The sequence below is a fragment of the Suncus etruscus genome, chromosome X (genome assembly GCF_024139225.1).
Source record: "Suncus etruscus isolate mSunEtr1 chromosome X, mSunEtr1.pri.cur, whole genome shotgun sequence".
Lineage (NCBI taxonomy): Eukaryota > Metazoa > Chordata > Mammalia > Eulipotyphla > Soricidae > Suncus > Suncus etruscus.
Window position 1 is genome coordinate 128,561,890 of NC_064868.1, and position 22,930 is coordinate 128,584,819.

Consider the following 22,930-nt stretch of genomic DNA (forward strand, 5'->3'; position numbering starts at 1 on the left):
GGACCTTTGCCTTGTAGGTTACTAAACACAAGTTCAGTCCTCGTGACACCATCCAATCCTCTGAGTCCGCCAAGAATGATCCCTTAGAGTGTGGGGAGATAGTATAATATAGTGGGGAAGGTGTTTCTTTTTCACAAAGCTGACCCATGTTAAATCCCTGGCACCTCATTTGTTCCCTCGAACCTGCCAGGAGGAATTCCTGAGTACAGAGCCAGGAATTGAACACAAGCATTTTCTAAGAATTCCAAACATTTATATTAATGTTAAAATATTGTAATAGCCTAGCATTAAATGGTGAAAGAGCTTTAGAAACATGCATCATTTGTACAGTGACTGTATTTGTTTCTTTGTGTTTAACTAGAATATTAATCATCGTGGTTTAGTTTTTTGTCCTTGTAGCTAATATGCCTTTTCTGATCTTCTATAGGGAAACTTCAAACTAGAGCAGTTATATACTGCTTCACTTTTGCCTGGCTCATGGTTTTTCTTGTGTTTGTTCACACACAAACATATACGCACACCCCCACACAAGCATAATTTAAAATGTCAAAAGTACATGTAGCAAATAGAGTCAAAGCAGATGTTATGGAATGGGGCTTCTGGAACATTATCCACTTATAAACCTCTTTGCCTGAGAAATGCAGCTTGAGGATGGGCTGCTAGAAAAACCCGGGATTCATTACTCATCTGATTTTGAAATACTTTTTAAACTGCACGTGTTCAGAAGCCTTCCTGGTGCCAAATTATTGGTGACCCCCATGTGCAGTTACTCTATGATATTGTGACCCACACTTTAAGGAGCTAGGGTGTAGAAGATGTTTAGACTGTAGGTACTTTTCTCACTTAACAGTGTCCATACAGGCATAACATATCTATTAGCCTGATAGGTAAAGACACGTGGTTCTTAAAAGTATGGATTTTCTTGCCCAAAACCATAAGAAAAATTTCTCTCCATAAAATTTATTGGCTAGTACTGTTCTTTTGTTGGAACATTGACCTGTGTTTATTTGAGTCGATATTCTTCTGGAATAACTATCATTTTTATGTCCCAAATATTCTTAAGCAAATATGTTGAAATGTTCTGGTGATTTTAAAGAGTCTGTGGAAAGTATAGGAACATTTTTTAAAAAATGTTTTGGATTATAGTTACAGTTTTTATGTAAAAAGAGAGCATCTTATCCCTTCAGAGAAATAGTAGAACACCTACGGTGGGCTAGTTCCCTGTGGAGAAACTTATTCAAAAGCTTCCTAGAAACTTCTTCAAATCCAAAAGCTTAAAAGAGTGGTCAGAGCAATCCTTTGGATCAGGGCAAGTAGTGTACTCTGCTTGCAGTGGCCTTGGGCACAAAGGGTTATGTCCAGGAACTGGTAGGTTGCTGTGGATTAGTGGAATGAGAGCCAATATGAGGAGGAAAAAACCTCAGGAAAGCTGCCTTTGAACAGTGATGCTTTCACTGTTCATTTTATCTTTGTTTCATAATGACGAAACAGTACTTTATGTTTCCCAAGGACTTGATTGCTTTGACCTTTTCTCTTTTTTCCTTTTTCTCTTTTTTAATGCATAGTTCCTATAATCCAGGATAGAAATTTTTGCCCCTCTGTCAAGTTGATGCCTCGGTGTAACTTGAGGTAGTCTGAATCTTATAACTTCTTCATATCTGGCCATAAGTGACACTGATTTAGGAGACTTAGGCTATATTTCTAATTTAGTTCGTAATGACCCACTGAAGGCCTTGAACTTAGAGGTCACCAGATGTGCCCACAACTAGATAAGATTATGTAAAACCACTGACATGGAAGTAAATGTTCCCAGACTAAAAATAATTTCAATGGCCGAGTATAAGAAATAAATAACGAATGAAATATATATATCTTAAAAATAGTTTTGCGGGGCCGGAGAGATAGCATGGAGGTAAGGCATTTACCTTTCATGCAGAAGGTCATCGGTTCGAATCCCGGCATCCCATATGGTCCCCCGTGCATGCCAGGAGCAATTTCTGAGCACGGAGCCAGGAAAAACCCTGAGCACTGCCGGGTGTGACCCAAAAACCACAAAAAAAAAAAATAGTTTTGCTTGTCAAATGAACTGACAAGAAACAAAAATAAAACTCCCGTGAAAAAAATGGGGATCACTCCCAGGAAAGGTGAGAGGTTGGGAAGGGTCTTGTGGTAGTAGGATGGCGCTGAACCTTTGGAGGGAGTGGTGACGCTTATCAAATTAAACCCTTGAAATCTCATAGTGTTTATAACTTTGATAAGTGAATAAACATTAAGATAGGTTTGCTTTCTCAGCAGCATAATTCATAATGGGACTATCAGTATTATCAAATAAATCCTTTAGAAACCCGATTTTCATGTAAACAAAAGATTCATAATTATCGTTCTCAAATGTATGAAGCTGGCTGATACTCAAGTTCCAAAAGGAATTTCTCTTTCATCAAGTACTTAACTCACACTCGTAATTACCAACATAATTTGCCTAGAACATACTCTGCTTTTCTAATCAATCAGCTGAGATTTGAATTGGCACATGGTCTGAATTCGTAGATCTCAAATAAAAGAGTTTTAATTCTGTTACCAAAAGTTCATTTTCCATCCATCACTGGTAATTATTTCCAGGAAAGTTAAGTCCACAGAAAAACATTTCTCAGTTTCCCTAATATTGTTTAACAAAGTTTGAGAAGAGGCTTTTAGTTACATATGGGAGGTGGGGACATGGCAGTAGCAAAGGAAAATGAGGCGCTATAACCTGGTCTCTCATATTTGTGGGACAGACTGAGCAGCCTCTGAAGCCAATATTATTCCTTGAAAAGGAGACACAGACATTGGCATTTGGAAGTCTGATGTGATTAAGAGAATGTATGCCCGTGCATACTAAATGCTTTGACCCCTCTCAATCTAGTAGATTGGTGGTCAACAAGGAGGTTCTGAGAATCAGAGGTCCACTCAATTGGCTCTCCTATTGGGTCTGCTTGCTTCAAAAGTTGCTTCAGAAAAAATGTATTTCAAGCACATTCCTTGTAGTCTCACCCGAAATCCCACAGAGAACCACTAAAGTGGGCAGAGGGATTTTGAAAGAAGTTGTGAGTGTGGCCTGACTTCTTTTAGGCCCCTGCTCTTTTAGAGAGACTGTTGCCTTATGCTTCTGTTTATGCCTGTCCTTGTGTTTGGTGATTTATCCAGTTCAGAAGATACTCCTTTCTAATGTTATAAAAAACATGTGAGACTAGTAATATCAAACTCTGTGGTTTCAGTTTATAAAAAAAATAATAGTCAAAATCACCCACTAATATAAGTGGTGATTGATCTCCTTCAGGCTGCAAATCTTCTGTGTTTTTGTCAGGGGAAATGGGAGGAGAGAAAGGCCTGTGTGATCAGAGCAACGATGTGGAAGTTTTATTGTGGAAGTAAATGATCATCGATATATACCAGCTTGAATTTTAGAATAGATCCACGTTGCCAAATTAAGTGGCACTGTGGATTCCAGTGATCTGAAGACCAAAAACCCAACAAATGTACCAACTTAAATGAATAGTATTTAATAGATATTCAGTGGGGAAAATATGCCTTAGTGGACAGGAATACTATACTAGTGAAAAATCAATAGGCTTTTAAATGTTATTTTTCAGTGTTTATTAAATACAACTATGTAAGACTACATTCTTTTTTTTTTTTGGTTTTGGGGCCACACCCAGTGACACTCAGGGGTTACTCCTGGCTATGTGCTTAGAAATTGCTCCTGGCTTGGGGAACCATATGGGATACTGGGGGAGTGAACCATGGTCCGTCCTAGGTTAGTGCATAGCAAGGCAAATGCCCTACCATTTGTGCCACCGCTCTGGCTCCGAGACTCCATTCTTATGTTCTTTTACCCACTGACTATTTACCTTCTTCTGAATGCTAAGCACCAAGTATTGCAGTGGTGAGCAAAAATGGGGAGCTACCATATTCATGACTTACAGAAGGAACTCCTAAGTGAGTGTAAACCATTATAAACGAAGTTTTAACTTGAGTTCCTTTGTAGCTTGGCTTAGCTAGCCTGGTACATGGTGGAGTATGTGTAACAGTAGGTGTACTTGTGCACTACTACTAGTAGTGGAGTATGTCTCTATGAAATGAGGTGTTCTTCACAGTCACCATTGCTTGACGGACTTTTTCAAGTTTACACTGGTGTAAAAGCAATGCACATTCAGTAGAAGCAGTGCTTCGCGTTTTAAATATTGGTTTTTGTCCAAGGTTAGTGATTTTTGGTATAATATTCCCATGATGCTGGGCAGTCCATGTTAGTCACAGCTTCCAGTTAGCCATGTGATTTCAAGGGTAAACAGCTGATACTATTTGTTTTCAGTTTCAGTTCAGTAAATTAATGAGCTACTTATTCAATGACACTGTAAAATAGACTCTGATACACGATTTTACCGATTGCAGGCCTACATAAGTGTTGTGAGCACATTTAAGACACGCTTGGCTTAGCTCTGATGCCCAGCAGCTTATATGTATTGAGTGAAGTTTTTTTAAAATAATTTTTATTTTGACCAAAATGGATTACAAATCATTCACAGTAAAATTTTAGGTATATAGTGACATTGAATGAGGGGCATTCCCACCACCAATGTTTTTACCTTTACTTTGTAACGCCATTATAAATCAAGTATGATCTGAATTTGTGGTTGGCACTGTTGTGAGCACTCCATAAACATTTTCTAAATGAATTTATGTTCATGAATGTTGTGTATGTAAACATTTTAATGGGATTATTATGATACTGACCCTACCCTGATTGGTGATTGTGCCCTACCCTAGGGTGTGACCTGGCATTCTGCCCCCACCCTAGGGTGGTACCTGATTCAACCATTGGGTGGTACCTGATTCTGGGGATAAAAGCAAGGGTCTGTGGAAGGTGAGGGGCTTTTTTTCCTGGGGCCTATTCTTAGACCTTTTGGCTTCGGCCTCTTCACAGAATAAAGAGCTGTTTTCTTCGGAAGCCTGACTGCCTGCCTGTTGGCTTTCTTCCCACCGCATTCACCTCAGAACCACCGGCTGAACAGGGTAACAGACGCGTGGTCCGAGCTGGAGGAGAAAGGCCTCATCCTCCATCCCTCCATCAGTCAACCTCTTCAGGGGCTGACTTGCAACACATGAATATTTTCTTTCATTAGTAATAGGGGCTGCCACTTATTTCTGGCAGTCTTTGTTACTTTGCTGTTAGTTAAACTGTGTGGATTCTATATCCATTGCATTTTTCCATCCCTGGATGATGTTGTTTCTTTTTAAAATCAAATGTGGTTTTCCTTCACAACCCAAATGCCCAACTACAAGTGAGTGAGTGAGTGAGTGAGTGAGTGAGTGAGTGAGTGAATGAATGAATGAAGAAGTTCTGGTAGAAATACTATGTGACTCAAAGAAAGGACAGAATCATGTTGTTTGCTATGACATGAGGAAGTTGGTCAGAAGGGAAGGGACAGACACAGAATGATCTCTCAGATGTGAGACTTGAAGACACACAGCAAAGAAATGTCAAATGATCCAAAGCAATGGAGAATTGAGCCACAGAAATGAGTTGAGATATTTGAAAGGGAGAAGCCACAGGGATCTTGGGGATCAAGAGGTATATACTTTTGTGAAGGATCTATGTTGGAATTATGTACTCATGAAACCCACAATGATGATTTTGTAAATCATGGCACCTAAAATCAGTAAAAATAATGAAAATATAGAATCTAATGTGACTTTACTTATGCATACCACAGAACAGAATCAGCAGTCATTATTTCAGCAACATGCTGTGAATATTTTCAACATTTTCTATCCTGTGGGCTTATTATTATGGGTACAGTGTCAAATATGACATTTTCAGTAGGAAAATTAATAACTTAATATAAACATGAAAAACTGTAAATGTGTTCTTGGCTTTAGAAAATTAGAGATGAGTAAAGATGTTATTTTCTGTTTGATAATGTTTTCATTAAAATTGCAAGGAATAAAATATGACAAATTAGATTCAACAGTACATTGGATTCAAATTCGTGAGCTTTTGCAGTACACCGGGAACCACCTATTTTTTTCAAGGTTCATCTACATTGTGCTGTTTACTTGAAATTGGATAGTGAGGTCATCTTGCCCTGGCTAGATTGCAACTTGACATCTTTATACACAGGCAGTTGGAACATGTTTTTATCAGGGGCAGACCACCTTGTTTTGTTGGCGATAAAAGAAAGAATTAAATGCTCTATTAAAATGACAATTTTACTCTTGGATTAGCCTCCTGTGTAGCTTAGCAGCGAGGGAGAAAGAATGAGGCAGGGGATTGGACTCATATAAAGGGCTACGGAATGGCATGGCAGAATGAGGGAAGAGAGATGTCTATAAGCTATAAGCGTATGTGAACCTAGTTGGAAGGGGCCGGAGTGCAGCATAATTCCAAAGAAGGCAAGAAAGAGCTTAAGCTCCATTCACCACCTTCACAATGTTGGTAGTGCCAGAGACCAGCCTGAGAGATTCGGGGTAGGATGCTCACTGCTTTGTTTTTTTCAGCTATTCCCCAGTGCCTTTGGTCTGATTTTCTTTGTTGAACAGACATCCTGGAGTATTATTACATTAGAACATGGTTGCTCCACAAATACGCGATAAAAAGGGATGGAAAAACCAGTGGAGGGGAACAAGGGCATGGGGGAGATGCCGGGTTTTATCCCTACTCTGCTCTTTAGCAGCAGTGTGACTTTGGACATGTCAATGTCTGCTCTGGTTTGGCCCCTGCCCCCCCCAAATCAAGTTCTATGCTCTCTAGTGCTTGTAGCTCTGCGGTTTGGTCACTCTTTGAGTATAGGGGGGCTGGTTCTTGGAGAAAACCCATTCCAGGTTTTCAAGTGGGGCCCAACCTAGTGGTGCTCCAGAGACCATGGGGCACTGAGGATTGAGACTGGGCAGCCTTGTGCAAGGTGCACCCATGTACTATCTTGCTGGCCCACTGCTGGCTCCAATATATTATAGTTTCAAAAATAATAAGGCATTTGCTTTTCTACGTTGTGGGCTAGTTTTAGGGTCAACTATGATAAAAAGAACTGTAGTTGAGAACCGTGAAGAGTTATAAAGAGAGAAGTGACTTATTTATTGCTTGCTTTTATGGAAACATTTTAAATTAGGTAACATGGCCAGATATCACTGTTTAAAATATACAAATTCACACCCCTCTAAGTTTGTATTATAACACTTTGCTTGCTCCAAAGCACCAATAATCCCCACTCTTTATTCTGGCTCTTTCCAAAGGAAAGTATTTCCAAAGATACCGTAGAGTGATAAAAGTTAAAATAGTTCATTTATGTGATACTAGAGAAGTTAAAGGGACCTTGAAAGGTATGTATGACTATGTTTCAATGCTGAGAAACGCACCATCAGAATGTGTAAACATTTAAAAAACAACAACACTCATTTGAGAGCCATTGCATGGTTAGCTGCCTGGTTACTATCAGGTAAAATGCAAAGCTTTTCTTCACAACCTCCATTCTGCCTGTCAGGGTTATTTATCTTAAGACTCCAGGAAGAAACAAAACATGAATTATATACTTTTTAAAAACACTATCTTGCATACTTAAATATCTTGAGCCAGTGTCAGAATGTATGTACCCATGGTTGCTGTGCCTGCTTGTTTGTTATAGTTTTCTGTTTGTGGTCCCATTTGTAATGTCTGTGTATAATCTTGCCCTGAGGTCCTTTCCCCTTACCCATACATGCACTCATTTCTGCCAGGTCCATCATGTGATACTTACTATTCTTTTCTACTTTACTAGAATAGAAAAAGGAAACAAAAGAGGAAGACATCTAGAAGGGAGGAGGAAGAGAATGAAGAAATGATGTGAAAAACACCTCATCTAAGTAGGACGGAGGGATGGATTCCTCCTGGTTCTCAGAGTGAACCAATTGAAATTTTGACTTTATTACCTTTTTATGTTTTGGGGCCAAACCCGGCTGCACTAAGGGGTTATTGCTGATTATGCCCACACAAATTACTCCTGCAGGCTTGGGAGATCATATAGGATGTCGGGCATTGAACCCAGGTCATCCACGTTCAAGGCAAACATCTTAGCTCCTGTACTATCACTCCGGCCCCTTGACATTATATCTTATCTTTAAGACTGATTTGACTTGTTCCTCTTGCCTTAGTCTCCAGTAACTGGCATCTGAGAAAATCATAGGCCACCCAGTAAGAACCAGCAGGATAGTTCAGAAAATGGAAATAGTTTTAGAAAAGACAGTAAACTGGTGGGCAAACCAGCTGAACATGGCACATGAGCAAGAGTGATAACAGATGTTTTTAACTTTACAGAGTTCAGTTTATAGATTTGACTACTTTGGAGAGAGGAAAGGGAACATTGCATGATTCCTGTGGTAATTATTAGAGAACTTATTCATTCAGATTGGAAAAGCAAATTAAAAAAATCAGAAACAGACTCGCTAGCCTAGATACGTCCCACACTAGTACTTTGGTAATGCTGTTCTGATTTCCAGTAGATTAAATTTCATATTTTGGAAAGGCTTCAGAATAAGGGAAGGTTCAGGATCCCACTAATAGAGCTTATTAAATTTAGATAAAACAGATGTTTTTCAGTGGCAGCAGCCCTGAATCACCAAGACCAAAATGGAGAACAAGAAGAGAACTAAAGAGCTAACATTTTTTTTATTTTTCAAGGTACCATTTTTCTTAGTCTTAGAACCTGATCACATTTAGACTTAAAACATTCAGTTAAACCCATGGAAAGAAATATTAATTGGGGAAACAGTTTTTAAAACCAATTTCAAACTCTAGACTTTTTGTATTCAACATTGTCTTTTGCTCACAGTATCTCCTAGAACTTGATTATGAGCTTTTAAATTAGCTATTTTCAGAAAGGGTTGCTTCCAGATGTTCCGTTGTGGGGTGGGAACAATTCTTTAAAAGTCTCTATGATTATTCTGACTAAAATATAAAGTGATACTTAAACTTCACTAATATGTATTGTGTGGGTTGGTCTTGTTACTCTCATTTGATCTATATCTGAGGGTTATATATAGTCCCTACTCTAAATGAATAATACTGAGCAAATTATGATATCTATGATTTAATAAGAGTTGGTCATGGCATGTACCTGCTTAAATTTGATTTATGGTTCTTAATTTACTTTCTTTACAAGAGCCTTTTTAAATCATTTGGTAATTGTGCTTTGGTTTTTCTAAGCTAGATTAAACAAGGTAGATTTAAGAAGGTTTCTGTACAAGAGACATACCTGGGTTTGAGGCCTAGCATTTCATACAGTCTACCAAGCATTGCCAGGAGTAATTCCTGAGTCTAGAGTCAGAAGTAACCCGTGAGCATACTTGGATGTGGCCCCCCCCAAACAAACAAAACCACAGTAGATTGATGAGAATATTAATAATACAAGCATAAAATGAGAAAATGGTACCATTACCTGACACGTTTTTATAGCTTATGTCGTAACTTCTTTGGCCAAGTTATAAAGTAAAAAAATGAAAGTTAAATGGGTAAATTTAGTTTAACAATTAAGTAGTTATCATTATTATTTGAAATATTTATTTATACCCATTGCCTAAACAAGCAAAGCTTTAAATATTCACTATACCTCAGCAGTGTTAGCTATTGAGAATAGTACATCTATAACTTAACAAGTAAATTATACATATTGGGACTGTGTGCTCAAATACTATTTTTTTAAAGTTTTTGGGCAACACCCAGCAGTCCATAAGGTTTACTCCTATTTCTTTGCTTAGGAATCATTTTGGTGGTGCTCAAGATCCAAAGTGGTGCCAAGGTATTGAATCTGGGTCTTCAGTGTGCAAGGGAAGCACCTCTGGCTCCGTAAACTATCTTTTTTAACGGAGGTATCCTAAGAATGATTTGGAGACTTCTAATTTAAATGGGAAAAGCCTATCTCTCACTCTGTGTCTGCTGCTTAAAGAATGATTTTTGTTTTGTTTTATTCCTTATGATTATGTTATAATCGGCAGCATAGAAAATAATATATCTACATTCACTGAAGGTATAAACCTACAAAATAGGTAACTAGATAAACATTTCTTATAGAATTTGATCAAAGACCAGTCCCTGCCCTGGAGACATGTTTTGGTTTTGGTTTTGGTTTTGGGGCCACATCCAATAGCACTTAGGGACTCCACTGGGCTCTGTGCTTAACAGTTGATCTGGTTGTTACTGGAGGATAGCATGTAGTACAGAGATTGAACCTGAACTTTATGCATGCTAAACATGTGCTCCAATCCTTTCAGTTATTTACTTGGACCTTGCACTAGAGGTTAGTCTGTCTATTCCTCTCCCTATTCCTGTCATGTGACTTTACTATCTTTACTCATATTCATATATTATGTTTTAATGTTACTATGGCTTTCATGTAATAAAAACATACAATAGATGCTTAATAAAAGTTTTTGGGCTTCCTGAGTGGTTGTTCAGGGGTCTTGGGCCCACTCCTGGTGCTGTGCTGGCCAAGATTGTTCTTAAAATCTTAGACCAGGATGGTTCAGTGTTTGAGCCCAGAACTGTGGTGCTGTACAGGACCAGTGGTCCTGCTAGCAGCACCAGTAGCCTTGATAAGGGTTTTTTTGGCACTCACTACTAATTAAAAACCTTGTACATGCAAAGTACTATGCTATTACTAAAATGGTTTTATTATCATAGTAGCCTTATGAAGCATAGATTATTACTATTCTCATGAGAAAATGGATGCTACAGATAGGACTCTTTCCCAGATGTCACACAACTTGTATACATTGGAGCCAGAATCTGAGCGCAGGTATTTCTGACTCTAGAACCAGGCTGTGTTTTATCACACAGTATGCTGTGTGATAGTACTGTGGCATGTTACTCACGTGCTGATGAATTTTTGAGGGCTCTAGAGAAATGATACTTTGTTCAGTGTTGTCAAGATTTCCAAGTTGAAGAAAGTGGCAGAAAAGTGGTCATTTATATATGGTCAAGAAATGGTTCTATTTTACATAACTTACAAAACACAAGGATGAGATCTCTGGAAACTTTGAAGGTCAATGTGAGGTTGTTTCTGTGTTATGGTCTCTTCAAGTAGAGATGATTTCACGTTTTCAAATTTCCCAAGATGGGAGTTATTGGTGCTCACAATGTAATCTGTTTTGCAGACCTACAGATTTTTCTTTGCCAAGAACACAGGAGTACTGTATGGTAATGAATAATCCAAAGTCTATATTGAATCTTAAAAATATCTCAAAAGTGTACTGAATCATAAAAATAATATTAAATCAGGCTCATTATCTTCTAACAACATTTAAAAAAAGATTTTCATCTAAAATAAATAAAGGAAAATTGTATCTAGTAGCTCATTTTTAAAACCAGCATACAGGAAATCCAGAAACTCATTCTACATGGAAATAGTTTATGTGTATATATGAAGGAAAATGAGGGCTGTCTGCATATACACTAAACACTTAGCCATATGTTTCTTTCCGTAGTTTCCAGCTTTAGTTTTGCACTAAATCCTAATTTCAACCTATTCTAATTTAGAGGCAAGAAACTGGTAGCCGGGGGGTGGGGAGTTCTTAACAGTATGGCTCTGGGCATCGGCATCATGGATGTAGCCCAGATAATATTTTCCCTCTTGGTAAGCAGTTATAGATATCTCAGGAGTAGAGCCTTTGAAGAGCTCAAGATTTAAAAAAGAAGAGAAAAGTAAAGGTTTTTTTTTTTACACTTGAGCAGTTTAAGAAATAAACTAGTAGAAGGAAACCATGAAATATAGTGTAACTTGCCAAGATGAGGATGGAACTAGACATTCTTCATGCTAAGTGAAGTTGGTCAGATGGAGAGGTACATAATGATCTCACTCAGATGTGGGTCTTCAAGGTTCGCCTCCAGGTAACAACAGAGACCCAAAGGCAACAGAACTTGAGAACTGAGTTTAATGGAGGGGGGCAATGAGAACATTGGTGGAAGACTGCCAGTGCTCTGGTGGTAGTTGTGGTATTGAAACAATAGATTCATGAAAGCAGAACTGACAGCACTTCCGGAAATGTGGGGGTAATTGGAGGGCTGTCAGGGAGAAGCAGAGCTGGAAAAGCAGTATTGGGAAGCTGGGTTTCCCCCATGGGTGATACTCCCCTCCCTGGGTGGAGGTGCTGGAAAATCGCTGCCTTGGGGGCAAAAGAGTAACTTGGCTGCCACTGGTAGGGCAGTGTTTTTGGCGTTTTCTTTAAAGAAAGGAGGCTTTCCAGATGTGTGATGAGTGGTTTTCTTTCCTGTGGAGGAGGAAGGGTGGCAAGTATGTTTGGAAACCACAGCTGTAAAGCCAAAGTGAATCCTGCTAACTTAGGCATTTCACTGTATTGCCCTTTCTCTCGGTCCTTCCACTCTTCCATGCTTTTTGCCCTTGTCCATTTGTTTAGTTTTCAATTCTACTTTCTTTGCCTCGCACTTCTTTTCCATCGTTACTTATAGTTATGATATTGTTTGCAATTGTACTTTTTCTTTTGAATCATAGCCTTCTCTGAGCTATACGGTTTTCTTCCTTCTTTAACCACAACTGTATTCTTTGTTCCTTTTATCTATCCTTAAGTTTGATTAATTCCAGGTTATATTCCATTTCTGATTTATTTTAATGGGATGTTAAAATTGCTAATTAATATGAAATAGTTGTTACGGTTAGTTTTTCTAATTGAGGCTTAAGATTCTGGTATTTGAAGTTTCCATAATTCAGACATGTCACATACACGTTCTATTCCAAGTTTTCTGATGAAGAATGGCAGAATTTCTTTGTGACTAAACCTTGGAAGAAGCATTTTCCCTTTTAAAAAGCGCTAATGTATGGTTGACTTGCTTGTCGTCGCCTATCCAAAGAGGGCATTCAGATTTTAATTGATTTCTATTGAGTCACAGTGAATGATAAAGTTACATGGATATATACTTGTGATTGAGTTTTAGGCATACAAGTGTTCCAACATCAACCCCTTTAGCAGTTCCCACTACCCTCCACCAATATCCCCAGGTTTTCTGAACATGATTGCATATAACACAGAGTCCTTCTCTCAATGCAGTCATTTTCTACTGACTAATTGATGTAAGTCATCAGTGTTTAAAAAATTGAAGGAATGCATAGACACATGAGTGAATGACTACTTAGATTGACTTACATGATCTAATTGCATCCTATATTGAGATGATAAGCCTTATAATATCTATGGTTTTGTCTCATTCCAGAGGTTACAATTTTTCTCTCATATTTTCCAAGTACTGTCATAAACATTTTGATGATTTGACAGGTGAATTCATTCTTTTTTTAATCATCATTTCATTAAAGTGCTGCTTAACATTAGGTGTTAACATTGGCAGATGTTAACATTGTTTCTTAAGTGAAATATATTCTTGGGAATGTGCCATTTAAATGGAATTTATTTGAATTTGGTATGTGAATTAAAATTTTTTAAACGGTAACCTTCCATCATGTGCATGGTGGAACAGCCATCTGGCTTTGTACACAAATTGCTTTCTGTCCCTAGTAATATTGAAACAGAGAAAACGATTTCCTTTGGGGGCTGGAGAGATCGTATAGTGAGCAGGTACTAGCTATACATACAGCCAAGCCAGGTTTAATTCCCGACATCTCGTTTGGTCTCCCCAAACAGGCTGTGACGGGGAGAGAGATACTTTGAGGCACCTTTTGTTTGTCAGTACCTTAGACTGTCTGCAATTTCAATTGTCAGACAATACTTTGCTATAGAATACTTTCATGGACAATATTATTTTAAAATCGTTTTGATCCTTAAGATTTCAAGTAGTAGGAAGTGTAGCTCTGTAGCTCTTGGCTACCACTGAATGGTGCTAAATTATTATTTACTTCTTCTTTAGGGAAAGGCAGGGACAGTATGATCAGAATGGCCAAGTAAGGCAAACATTTAATTGTAAAATAAAAACAAACCATTCAAAGGTGGCAAATACAGTGTGGGATATTATAAATAATTTTAGACTCACATTCGAGAATGGGGCTGTATCCCCACGTGCCTTGCTAACTAGCTGGGCTATCTCAAGAAAATAACTCTTCTCAAATAAAGATTTGACTTTCATATTACATGTTCTATATACTAAAGAGAAAGAATATAACTGAGGAAACTGAATCTTTTGGTTTATAAGCTCTCCATATTATCCTTGTAATTCTTACTCAAGTTAGTTGCCATTTGTGTTTTCTATATTTTTACGATCCTTTAAAATACCCACTAAGCATTTTAAATTCCTTGCTAGTTCGTTCCCCTAAACACCGAGGGATTCCTTTCTTTGGGAATTTTACTAACTGTTTTGGAAATTTAGGTAGGTCCAGAGAGTGTTCTGTAGGTAAGGCACTTGTCTTGCATGTGGTTGAAAGGCCGCAACCCTGGTTCATATGCCCAGCACCATGAACTCCCCCCATGCCCGTCCTGCCAAAAATGTGGGGTGTGAGTGATAATACAGTAGGTAAAGGGCAGACTTGGAATGTTTTGATCCTTAGCACCAATATAGTTCCTTGAGCTCCACTAAGAGTGCTCCCTGAGCACAGAGCTGGGAGTAACCTCTAATACTGCCTGGTATGGCCCAAAGACAAAAATAGAAGATGAGAGTTGATAAAAATTCAAAAACTAAAAGTCTTATGGGAGTGTTTCTGTAAAATCAGATTATTTTCATCACAATGTAGCATCACTAATTCTGAATTTTGAAGTCAACACATTTCAGTTTTTGTCTGAGACATGATTGTTACTTTCTTTTTGTTAGTCATGCTAGCATTTTCATGCTTATTTGTTCTAAACATCCTTAGAATAATTGGCCCACAGTCTCCATAACAAATAAACCATGTTAGCCTGATCTTTCGTTGTGTTTATATTCTTAATAATGCCATTGATTTGAATTAGATTGAATACCTTTCACTTATTTGCTAGAAAATCAAAATAATGTACCTCAAAATGTTGATAGTTATTGTATGTCAGCTTCAATATATATGTATTGTTTTATTGTTAAAACCAGAACTAGTTACAGGTAGCTCTCCATTAAAGGAGGTGCAGCAATTGTAAGCAAGCAGACAACAAATATTGAGGTTGTGGGGAAATTGGAACTTTTGGGCACTTCATGTATGTGTCACAGAATGCTGTCTCCTCTGTGTGAAAATGTGTTGAATTCTCAAAAAAGGAAAACAGAGTAACTCAACAATTCTACTCTGAGATATCTAAAGCATATGTCTGCATAAAAACACACAAATGAATGCTCATAGCTGTTAATTCCTGGCAGCCAAAGTGTGGAGACGTCTCAAATGTCAATCAGCAGACAAAATGTATTATGTACACATAATTGAATAGGATTAGGCAAGAGAAAGAATGATTTACTGATACATGCTTTATCATGGACAAAAATTGAGACATTATGATAAATGAAAGAAACCAGACACAAAAGACTATAGAGAGAGAATACAGAATTTAAGGTACTTGCCTTATGTATGTCTAACCCCAGTTTGGTTGTTGGCACCACATATAGTCCTAGTGCACTACCTCAGGTACAGAGCCAGGAGTAAGCACAGCTGTGTATAATTCAACTCCTTACTAAAATGGCCACGTATTGTATGATTTCACTTATGTGAAATGATCCAGGCAATGCCCTAGCGATAGAAAGTAGAATAGTGATAGTGGTTGCCAAGAACTTGGGGGAAGGAAGAACGGGAGAGGGATTGCTCATAGGTATGGGAATTTCCTTTTGGTACGATGAAAATGTCTTAAAATTGAATAATGTGATGGTTCTACAACTCTATTAGCATATGAAAAACACTCATTACTATATATTAAAAGGGAAATGTTTGTGTTATAGGATTTACACTTCAGTGAAGTTGTTATGTATCAAACACATTAGCAATTATATTACTATGATTACTAAAATTGTAGTAATGTATTTGACGTATTTTGCAGAGGCTGGGGGGGCTGGGAATATAGGGTTATTTTTTAGTTTTTAGTTTTTAGTTATTTTTTACCATGTTTCAGTGGTGCAAGATTTAAAAAGTCCTACTAGAGATCACTAGTGTTTATGGCTTCACCTAAGTTATTTTAATGTATAATTAGATCACTAGTGATTTCAATGCCATAGAATTGTGCATATAAAATGTATTTATCTTATGCCACAATAAAATATCAATAATCCTAAACAAAAATCTAAAAATGTAAAATTGTTTTTTTATATTACTCTTTGGTTAAAGGCTCTTTATTCTTTTACTGTTTCTTTTTAAACAGGAAAACAAAATAGGATTGGCCTTTTGGTTTTTATTAATGGACTTGATCTGCTTTAGAATTTGTTTTTGTTTATTTCAATTTTTATTTTACATACAACATAGATAATAGGGTTTCACGCAAAAGCAAACGACCATTTCAGCAACACACTCACCATTAGAATGTCAACTGTGGCCAAAAGTCCTGCTGCTCCATCCACAGTGTGAGATCATTTTATAGGGTGTATTTATGCTTGACAAGTGTCCATGTTGTTTTTCAAATGGACTGTACCATTTAATATTTCCACCAGCATTGGATTCCTTTTTTCCCACATCGCCACCAACACTGGTTGTTTTTAGTATGTCAGGTGAATGCAATTCTTACTGTTGTGAGATGCTCTTGGCATCTCCAGGCTCACTCTTGCTGCTGAAGCAGCTGCTACTGCTGCCGTCCTCTCTCCATGATTTTTTCTGCATCCAGAAATTAAATTCTGAAGATCTGAAGAGATGGAACCATTTTGGTCAGAGTTGTGTTGTATGACTGGAAGTGAGCATTTATCCTCATTTTATGACATGTTGCACACATGATTCCAAGCTGCACAAACCAAGATTACACTCTCCTGAACAACATTTAGAGTCAAGTCGAGGGTTTGACTTCTTTTCTATTCTAGATGCCCGTAATATATTTTTCTTGCCTAATTGCTATGTCCAGGACTTCTAATACTATATAGAATAGTGGTGATAAAAAATGGACAGCCTTTTCTTTTGCTTTATTCTTAGAGGGAAAGGTTTCATTTTTTAACCAGTTTAGTATGATATTTGCTTTGGGCTTGGGTAAATGGCTTTGGGTAAATGAAATTTATTTTTTATATTGGTGTGGTGTATTATGTTAATCTACTTGCATATATTAAGTCATTCACCCTTGTGTCTCAGCTGGTCATAGATGTATTATTGAATTTGGTTTACTAATATTTGGTGAGGTCTTAGTAACAGTTTTCTTTATTGACATAGGTCTTTAATTTTCCTTTTTTTGATGTCTCTGTCTGCTTCTGGTATCAGAGTAATGTTTGCATTGTCATAGTTGTTCATTAGGATTTCATTTCTTAATTTTCTGAAAGACCCTGAAAAAGGGTTGGGAGGTGTACTTTGAAGGTTTGAAGAACTCACTAGTAAACCCACTGGGGCCTGAGCTTTTCTTTTTGGGTCGGCTTTATATTGGTCTTTCAATTTAATTGCTAGGAACGACTTATTCAGGTGCTGTTGCATCCTGATTCAATTATGATGGCTATAGGAGTCAAAAATGTATCTAGGTTTTATGCTTTTCATTTTTATCACATAAAGATTCTCAAAATAATCCCTGAAATTCTTTGAATTTATGTGTTAGCTGTTATGACATATTCCTTTATTTCTGTTCAGTTTACTAGAGTTTTCTCTTTCTTTGTTAATTTGATATAATATATAAAGCCTAAAGTTTATCAGTCTTATTTATTCTTTCAAAATAGACAGCTAGCCCTTAGGTTCATTGATCTTTTGAAATTTTTTTAGTTTCTGTTTCATCAACTTATTCTCTAATTTTTATTTTCCTTTCTTCTGCTAGTTTGGGGTTTCTTATTTTTTCTAGATTTTGAGCTGTCTGGTTGGGCTATTAGGTGGTTGTTTTCTTACTTCCTAATGAATCCTTGCATTGCAACTATCTTTCTACTTAATACCATTTTGCTCTGTTCTATGATCTGGCAACGTGTATCTTTATTCTCATTCTTATCAATAGATCTAGGCAAAAAGTCAAGAAAGTACTGATTCTGAAGGAAAAAGCAGAAGACATGAGCCTAGTATACATACATACATTATATAAAGATACTTTACCACTAAAAATGAAGTCAACTTCTTCAGTGCTTTAGGCAGGTACTGACAATCAGGACTTGTGTTTTAGAATATTTTTCCAACATATGCTTGCATATGTATCAACAAACCCTTTTGAGTCTTTGCCTTGGCCATGAATGAGAACTGGCAAGTAGAACTTTATTTCCAAGTAGTAAAATAAAGGAAGTCAAACTAGAAGAAATATATGGTATCAAATTAAAAACAGTGAATTGCTCTTCTAGATTATGAGTTATTACTGATTTCCTGATTTCTGGTTAAAATTGACTACTTGAATGTTAAAAAGTTTATTCCTGAAATGTAATATTTCCATATCATTTTATACGCATTTTCCTTTGTAGAGTGGGATGTGATGATTACTATAATGGAATTGAAAATATTGAACAAATATAGTTACCGTATTTGCCGGCATATAAGATGACCCTTCAATCCATGAAAAACTTCCTAAAAGTCTTAAAAATAAGTTACTTCTTAATAGTAAGAGGGGTGCGGATCACTCGTCCCTGAAGCTGGAACAAGTTTCAGCATGCTGTATACCAGCATATAATATGACTCCCGACTTTTCGGAAGTTTTTTTCGGAAGTTTTTTATGGGCTGAAGGGTTGTCTTATACACCGGCAAATATGGTATTTGGTGGTGGATGGATTCTATAATGTAGAGGAAGAGAGGAAAAGGAAAAAAATAGTCTAATGATAAAAAAGAAAATAACAGAAATGACAATGATCAGGAATACTAACTACTTGGAACTTTGTCATCACTTAAGTAGTGTATAGGCTTTGCATTTATAACCACTAGGTATTAATCTATAAAAATCATTTCTTATCCTGGCTTCTATACAGGACTTTTGAAGATTAATGATACAAATTCTAGCACTGTCATTATTACAGTGGATGATCAGAAGTCTGTTTGTTCTGACTAGGAAATGGTTTCTTATAAAAAAGTAAAACACACAGTGCCTCTGTATGTATATGAATGTATGTATTTTCTCTCTATTTTATTATAACAGGAAGAAAGAATTATAGCCTTCTAACATGCTTGCTCTTTACAGTGTTCTTATTTCCCCTCAGCACTGTGGTATCCTTGATTACAGGACCCAATCAGAGTTAGTGTTCTCAGAGATCCATTGCTGTGGTTAGTGGTCTCTGAACCCTACTTTTATTCCCTAGATTAGCTCTATTTCCTGTAGTTTTCAAAATTTGAGTCATATCTTGAATTACCCTTTATAGGGGGCCTTGAAATCCTTGTTAGTATGCTTGACTCTATAATTTCCTGATTATATTCATATTCCTTCATTTCTTTTGCTTCAAGAAAATGAAATTTTGATCTTTTGAACTGTTTGGGTACTATTCTTTGGTAACTGGTCAACCTCATAATATTTTTACAACCTAAAATACTTATGTGCATACATTGATATATATGCATACATTCACATGTTTTCCTCCAATGTGAAATTCAAAATTATCCCCATAATTTTCCACTAGTGTGCATTAATTTTTTTCCTCAGAAAAAAATAAAGCATTCTCATTCTATATGTAGCAGGAAAAATGCTTGGAAATAATTATATAATAAATGTAATTATTTGTTGTTTTAAAATTGATCTGGTTATGTGATTGGCTGGTAAAAACAGTTTTTAAAACAGTGGTGGTTTTTGGATGCCTTTAATTTTTTTAAGTTGATTGGAATCTGAGTTGTCTGCATTACAGGACAAGTAGAGTGTTTGCATAAGCATGCACCCCCCCTCTGGGTTTGTTCCCTAGCATATGGTTACCAGAGACCTGTCAGGAATAATTCCTGATTGCAAAGTCAGGAGTAACCCTTAAACATTGGCAGCTATGGCAACAAAACAAAACAAAATAAAAAAGATGATTGACATCTTTTGCTCCTTATTGATTTTAAAAAAGTGTTTTGTCTTAGGGCCAGAGAGATAGTACAGGGACTAACGCAATTGCCTTGCAAATGGTTGGCCGAGGTTTGATCTCTGGCATCACAAATGATTCCCCCAGCACCGCCACCATAGATTCTTGGGTGTAGAGCCAGGAGTAACCCTAAGTATTGCCAGATGTGGCCCCCAAATGAACAAAAATGTTGTCTTTTGCCAACGAAGGTCTGATTTTTGAAATAAGAACTCCTACATCTAGTGATGACTTTAACATTCGCTTTCTTTTCCACAGTGCCCTTAAAGATAGCCGCTTTCCTCCAATGACCAGGGATGAGTTGCCACGGCTGTTCTGCTCTGTGTCTCTGCTCACTAACTTTGAAGATGTCTGTGATTACCTGGACTGGGAGGTAAGGCTACATAACATTTTGAAAGAAAGTTGAAGATAAAGCTCAAGTCTTATCATTCGACCCGGGAAATAACTCTTTCAACCCAATCTCTATTGTATTGAAAGCAAAAGTGAAATGGATCAGCATGCCACACTGTGAAATCAAAAATGAGAATAATTTTTTTTAAAAAAATAAGCAAAATGCCATGTGATGTTTTCATCTCTAATCTGCATTTTATGTTCATTTTACTGTTATCAATTTATCTTCGTACCTCCTACAAGCTGATTATGGTGATTAAGAAGGACTGTTTGTGAGTCATTACTGTTTTAACATATCAGGGCACTTTGGTTAGGTAATCAGATGGAGGTTACACCCCAGAAACAAGGTACCAGAAATTAGGATAATATACTAGTTGAGGAAATCAGTTAGTGTATAATGACAGGATATTTAGTTAGCTGGAGTCCAATAATGCTAAACTAATTCGTGACTACCTTAATTATGAGCATGCTAATAGTATTAAGATTATATCTCAGCTATTTCTGAGCATTCCCATTATAAGAGTAACCTTTATTGATTATATTTTTCCTTTATGGGATTGTATTCTTGAGAAAGTTCAGCAGCCTCCCCATGACTTGCTTTGGTAGTGAGAGGAGAAAGTTGCCTGTTTATGAAATTGTATTTATAATTTCAAACACATTTACATTACTGAGTGTCCACTGTATTCAACAAACTGTGATATCTGTACAAAAGTGATAAAATTTGGTCCCTACCATAAGGCATCTGATACTCCTCAGAGTAAAGAAAAGAGGTCTATACAAAGCACAGATTTGTGCTTTAATATAAAAGGAGCTGAATGATTAACATAGCGTCCTCTCATATGCACACACATACATGACATAACTCTCATTATGCTCTGACAGGCTTTAATTCTACTGGGCGGTTTTCGTTCTCCCAAGTGATGATTAAAGAACCAGCTCTCAGCCTGACAGTTCAGTTGGATTGACACTTCAGCAGGAGGGCTGAGAATGTCACTGGTGCTGTGAGGTCTCTGGGATCCAGGTCGCAGAAACATCTGAGTGGTGCTGAGAGATAGCAGAGCACCTGGGTTTTTTCTCGGAGGCCTCTATGGTTCTACCTTTTGAACGTGTAGGGGACTATGTAGTACCTGAGCTCAAACAAGGGACAGGTATGCAGGGCATGTACTATCACAGGTGCATGCAACCCTTATACTATCTTTTTGATCCCCACTGTTCTTAAAAATAACTACCTTGGGCGGGAGCGATAGCACAGTGCTAGGGCGTTTTGCCTTGCACGTGGCTGACGAGGACAGACCTCAATTTGATCCTCCGAATCCCATATGATCCCCCCAAATCAGGGGCTATTTCTGAGTGCATAGCCAGGAGTAACCCCTGAGCATCACTGGGTGTGGCCCCAAAACTAATAAAAAAAATAACTACCTTCCATGTTAACTGGTGATATATTTTGTTACGTGGCTGAGCACTGTTCTGACATTTTATTGGACTAGAATTTTATTTTTGGCTTTGCCCTGATTCTTTGGAGACTTTTGGATTCTTTGGAGACTATTGCAGGGCATTTTCATTTTCCAATTAAAGAAAAAAGCTATAAAGTTCTTAATATTTATCATTGCAAAACCTATAGATTATTGTTTTACCAGAGATATTTAAATTTTTCTGCAGATAATAGGATGAAAGAGTTCCTTCTGGGTAATAAGGCTTGTTATTTTGGAGCACTATAAGAATATTTTCAATTTTTTTGTAAAGAATTAAATTGATTGTGTTCATCAGATCAAAAATGGAATCTTTAAAACTTTCTAATGTCTCCTGGTTGTTTTCTATAAGTATATTGTTATTTGTTTTCTTTAAGTTTATTATAGAAACATGCTCCTGTGCTTTGTTTTTAAATTATTCCACATATTATCCCTTATTTATTAATAAATATTGTAGTTCAGATCATTCTTTTACTGTTTGAAGGCCACTACATCTTTTTTGCATTTCAAATTTCAAGGTACTGCGTATGTATATGTATACATATACATATATATGATAATGGGAGTGAGAAAGAGAGCACGCACGAGAGAACAGATGAAAAATCCTGATATCGAAGAGATGAACAAGCTACAGACATTCATCTTACTTGCACTCACTGAATTGGAAGTTCAGTTCTTGTGGGTATACACATATATTCTCGTGCAGCATAGTCATAGTGTTTATTGCATAAAAGTCTGCATGTTGGGGCCGGGTGGTGGCGCTAGAGGTAAGGTGCCTGCTTTACCTGCGCTAGCCTTGGACGGACCGTGGTTCGATCCCCCGGCATCCCATATGGTCCCCCAAGCCAGGAGCGACTTCTGAGCACATAGCCAGGAGTAACCCCCTGAGTGTCACCGGGTGTGGCCCAAAAACAAAACAAAACAAAACAAAAAAAGTCTGCATGTTTGGGCATAAGAAGATACGGTAGAGTCCTAGATTTGTTGAATGTAATCACAGTATACGCTATCTTTGACCCACTTAAGCAGTATCTGCAGCTAA

The 22,930-nt window shown here is 37.3% G+C and overlaps 1 protein-coding gene across 2 annotated transcripts in view; it reads left to right on the forward strand.

Annotated features, from left to right (window-relative positions):
- AMMECR1 (AMMECR nuclear protein 1) overlaps positions 1-22,930 on the forward strand; it is a 138,644-nt gene that overhangs the window by 95,697 nt on the left and 20,017 nt on the right. For both annotated transcript variants that reach the window (XM_049767606.1, XM_049767607.1), the window contains one exon: positions 20,291-20,405. In XM_049767606.1, the coding sequence (XP_049623563.1) occupies positions 20,291-20,405 (115 nt within the window). The remainder of the gene's footprint in view (positions 1-20,290; positions 20,406-22,930) is intronic.